Source organism: Coturnix japonica, unplaced genomic scaffold (genome assembly GCF_054131305.1).
Source record: "Coturnix japonica strain WE unplaced genomic scaffold, WE-NBRP24 Scf212, whole genome shotgun sequence".
NCBI classification, from domain to species: domain Eukaryota; kingdom Metazoa; phylum Chordata; class Aves; order Galliformes; family Phasianidae; genus Coturnix; species Coturnix japonica.
In genome coordinates this window covers 1-4,971 of record NW_028189115.1, presented here as the reverse complement: position 1 = coordinate 4,971, position 4,971 = coordinate 1, and the positions used below count along the sequence as shown (strand labels likewise).

The following is a 4,971-nucleotide window of genomic DNA, read 5'->3' as shown; positions in this document are numbered from 1 at the left end:
AATCTTTTGTAACAGACCATCCTTAATAGCAATACTCATCAGGTGTATTCTCAGATGAACAATTCAGTACAACAGGTTCAGCTTTCCCAGTGGCTTGTTATTCATGTTGATGCTCTGAAATCTACCAAGGTTGAGCAGAATCAAAAGACGTATGTTTTTCAACACATAACCCAGGAAACACAATTCAAAAGGCAACTGCAACCTAGTGGCTGGCAACCCTGCCCATGACAGGGAGCTTGGAACTAGATGATCTGTAAAGAACCTTCCAACCCAATCTCCACTCACAGCCCTGCTGAGAGCCATGCTGCTGCCTACCACCAGGTAAAAACATACATCACCCTCCCTCAGCTGGAAGCTTGTGAGAGCCAGGGTAATTGACACTACCTGAAAAGGAGGGTGATAAGCATAGGGGGAGGTGCTAAGGATGGAGAAGCTTTTGGAAGGGAGTGGATATATGAGATCTCTAGTAGGGGCTACTTACCAGTGTTACTTTTCTTTTTGTGGCAGGTGCTCAGAGAGCTCTGGCATGCTCAGCCATTGGGTTATGTTAGTCTTTTGCTTCTTGGGGCAGCTTTGTGCGGGTAAGTGGTACTTATCTCCAGTATTTTTTCTTGTTGCTCTCTTTGTATCTCTTCATTTTCTGTTTTGGCGGGGTAATTTTTTATTATTATTATTATTATTATTATTATTATTATTATTATTAGTGTGCGTGTGTGTGATTTTTGTTGTTGTTGTTTTTCTTCTTTTTTTGCTTTCTCTTAAAGCTCTTTCCTAGGACCTGTGTTGAAAAAGGTTTTCCAATATTATTTTGGTCACTTTATCTTCCAGATCAGAGCATGAAACCTCAGCTTGCAGCCCCTCAGCTTGCAACCAACAATCCCACTCTCACTACAGTTGCCCTAGAGAAACCATTCTGTACATTTGATAGCTCACTACACCCAAACAAATCTTATGCCATCTACTTGTATGTGATGAAAAGTTCAGGTAAGTACCAAGCATTATTTCATCTCTAGAAAATAACTACATTACATGGCTACTGCATGCTATTCTTCAGAATTTGGTTGGAGCAAATATCAATGGAGGAAAAGAGAAAAGCTGGTAGCTGTAAGTTACATGTAAGCTGAGCCTCTGGTCTCAGTCTTTTTCTAAGGTCTTCCTATAAAATAGCTGTAGGAATTCCATGGGACTGATTAAAGGTGTGCACTGTAAGCTGACCCTGTGTAGGTGTGGAACAGCACTACAAGTTATAAGCAGTTTGCCCTGATCTTGCTAATGAATCCAAGCAGACCAAAATCTTCTACCTTCTCCAAACAGGAATAGATTGAATAAAAGCCCCAATCCCCTAAGTAAGTCTGCTGAGAAAAGATGGGCAACCTCTGCTGTTTGTTTCACAGTTAAGGTTGCATAGACCCAATTTATTTATGACTAAAACAAGTCATGCTGGACTTGTGAGCAAAGATACCTGGCACACACAGATTCATTTATGAAATTAATTTCATAGTTGCTTGGCAATGAATCATTACTGGCCATGACCAAAAGCTACCTTTGCTGCTTCCTGCTGTTCTGACAGACTGTGTGAAATGCCAGCTAGAGCTGCTCCTTAAGCTGACAGGAACGAATGACTTGATATCATCCTGTTGCACCCAAAGGCTGTCTGCAGCCTCCTTCTCTGAGGAGAGTTTATGTGGGGTGGGAGGGAGAAACAGTTCAACAGCACAAAAATGCTAAAGCTTGCACTGCTGAGTGATGCTATTTTGGAAAAACTGGGAAGTTTTCTTCATTGCCTTGGACTGGTTGAAACCTTAACCAGACACACTGTCTGATACAGCTACCAGTGCAATTATGAGAGCGCTGCCTTTTGAGATGATTCCCAGTAATGAAGTACACCTCTTTGCATGTCTAAAACAGATTGCAAGTGCATTATGTGTATACAAAAGGCTACAATGACCTGAAAGCAGTTATAACTGCAAATCTGGATCTGACATTTTGTGTTAGAAAAGACTGATGTCAGACACCCCGTCTCCTATGGATTCTGTGGGAAAAGCTTTCTACAGATGGATGAATCTCTACAAATGAGGTTTCATAAAGAAAAACCTATTCTGCTGTTTTTAAAACAGGCAGATGCAAACTTGTTTCTTGGCAGAAGGGGAAGGAATTTTGTTTGGATTTTATTTTTATGGCCTGCAGAAAAGTGCATTGTCTCACTCTCGGTTGCATTTTTGAGCAGGGAGAGAGGAAACTTAAGAATTTAATTTTCTAAACATCTTATGTTCAGCTCTGTTGTCAAGGAAATGCATCAATACGCAACAAAACTAAGAGCCTAGCAAATTTCTGCAGAACGAATGTAACCTTTAGGTCTACTCTTGCTAATCACACTATCAGACTTGATCTACCTAATACGTTTAAAAAGCAAACACAATAACTGATTGCTTAGAGAATAGCTCACCACAGCCATGCTGAGAGTTACTGAAAGAAGACACTGGGAGAGCAGGGAGACCCAGGTGTAATTATTTGAATTTAGGAAAGACAGTCTCTGTAGCTCATGTCATGGCTTAGCCTTCACTTTCATGTTCTTGACTCTGTTCAGATAACTTGAGCACTGTCTCCCAAGTTAGATTTTGAACCCTTATCTTTCAGAACAGACTTAATTTTGCACTGTGTCATACCTAAAAACTTCTCATGGCCAAACAGTTGCAAGAACTCTGCTCCAGGAGCACAGCAGAATGTTTACAAACCTAAGTAGTCCTTAGTATACTGCAGCTGTGGGAAAACTGGCAGTCTTTAAGTGCTGACAGTGCTGAACAGCTGGAAGGAGCTCTCAGAATAAATTATCTCTCAGTTGCAGAGCTTGGGAGCATCTCTGGACACTTGTGCCTTGGCTTTGCAATAGGAAAAATGTGAGAGTTGGAACTGAAGTTTCTAAATGATGCTGTGGAGTTGGGTGCAGATGTACACTTGGCTTGAAGCCATGAAGACTTTCAAAATTTCTGTCATGTCATCTGGAAGCATTAGCATGGCCTGGCTGGTTGGGAATACAGATAACTGCATCTGCTCGTGCAGCTCCTATACGCTAGTCTGCATGTTGTGATGTTCTGAGAGGTGCAGCTGTTGTGCAACTGAGGTCTCAGGGTTTCTGCTCCACGAGACAGAATTGTGGCTCTATAGAAACTGCCTTGGCAGTATCAAGTCAGAAATGGCAGAACTGGATGCTTTTTGGAGACACATGGGATAAGGGTGAAGAACAGCCTTTGCCACCACAGTCAGTCAGATCCTTCTCAGAAAGGAGGAAATTTTGGAGGAACAAACATAAAAAGTTTTGACAACAGATGGGGAAGATGCAGTAGGATCCCCACACATACTGTTAGCAGATGTCTGGTTTCAGGTGTTTGGGGGTAGAAGAGCTACCTGTCAACTAAATGCAAGATAAAAGGAAAAGCCTTCATCAGTTCTAACAACCTTGTTAAAAATCACCTCTCCTGCAGGAAGCACAATAAGCTCTGTGGTGACTGACAGCAGCAGCAAGCCACTGGACAATACATTCCAGCAAACACATGGGGGACAGCTTGGACCTTACAAGGCTGCCTCATTCGATGTACCCAACTGTATGTCACCCCCCAAGTTTACTGATGCAGGAGACACCAACAAAGTTTCCGATGTCCTGAAACAATACCTCTTCAGAGTTGGGGACGATGGGAGTTGTTTGTATGACCCAAACTTCCTAGACATCTGCAACCCACCTCTTGCACCAGACACAACATACAGGTATAACTCTTATTTCTTACAAGGTTGTTGCTGCTTTTAAAACTCAGTTAAGAAGGAAAATTTACTCTTCTGAGTTCCCTTGTGATAATATGATGTGAATTACCGGTACCTAACTGGGGGCTGAAATGCACTACTGCAGTGACAGTTATGAAGAAGGCTTGGCTTTGGTCTAGCACCCTGCAGATTGTGCTCTATGGTGTTTTTGTAAGGGTGAGCTGTCGTGTTAAATTCATGGGTCAGCAGGAAAACTCATGTGTGAACTTCTGGATTTATGCCTACATTGGAGCAGATGATTTAGGGGCAGTATCTGATCAGAAACTGATGGAAGAAAAGGAGATTGAAGAATGAAGTTGAGATTATTCACCGTGTATTTTGAGTTAGACAGATCTGCCAAACAGCAGACATGAGTTTGGCTCTGCTCGATTTGTTTTGATGGGATTTTTGGGAGCCAAAAGTTTCTGTAACCTCCTGCTCCAGGAAGTTCTCAATGTAATTGGAGGTGTCACAGTAAGGGCCAGGCAGCTTTCAGGCTTGTCTGTTGAAGTGAACCATCCGGGGAGTGTGAGGATGATCACTGCTGTTACCCAAGATACTGGGTTTTGCTGTCATCCACTGTTTAAAAGCTGTAGTAAAGATGGCAGCCATATGAAGCTGTATCTTCTGTAGAAACTTTTGCTTCTGAAACAAAATGCTATGGGATCTTTTGAGAAAACTGCCTACCTTCCTCTCCAGACATTTATGAAAACTCAAAGTATTGTGGAATGGAAACTGAATTTCTTTGCCAAATCTGCTGTTGGCCTGCTTTTTCAATGCTTTCCCTATCAAAAATAGTGCCAAAGGTTTCTGTTGTTGGACAAAGTCTTTGACTTCCATATGAAAGTCAAAACCACTTGCGAGGCTTTTCATAAGGGAATAGCAAGCTGGGAAAAACTAGTTTTGGAAAGCTAATACCTGCCAAGTCTCATAAGAATAGAGTGCAAACTACATGTCATAGCACAGAATACTTCTGCTATTAATACTATTTGTTCCTTATATGGTCTCTGAAAATAGTTGTCTTTCACTGTTTCTGCCTAATGCTTCAACCAAAAACTAGAGTCTGACTAGCTAATCTACAAAAGGAAGCTCAAATTTTGAATTACCTAATTTAATGCTTTTTTCCCCTCAGATTTAAATATGTTTTGGTCGATAACACTGAAGGTATCATGAAAG

The 4,971-nt window shown here is 41.5% G+C and overlaps 1 protein-coding gene across 1 annotated transcript; it reads left to right on the top strand.

Annotated features, from left to right (window-relative positions):
* Window positions 1-402: 402 nt before the first annotated feature.
* Window positions 403-4,967, top strand: LOC146750971 (uroplakin-3a-like; the record flags this gene model as incomplete). The annotated part of the gene is made up of 4 exons (XM_085535885.1): window positions 403-581; window positions 829-984; window positions 3,483-3,762; window positions 4,928-4,967. Coding segments are annotated over exons 1-4 (633 nt in total), but the record flags the coding sequence as incomplete, so codon positions are not given.
* Window positions 4,968-4,971: the final 4 nt, after the last annotated feature.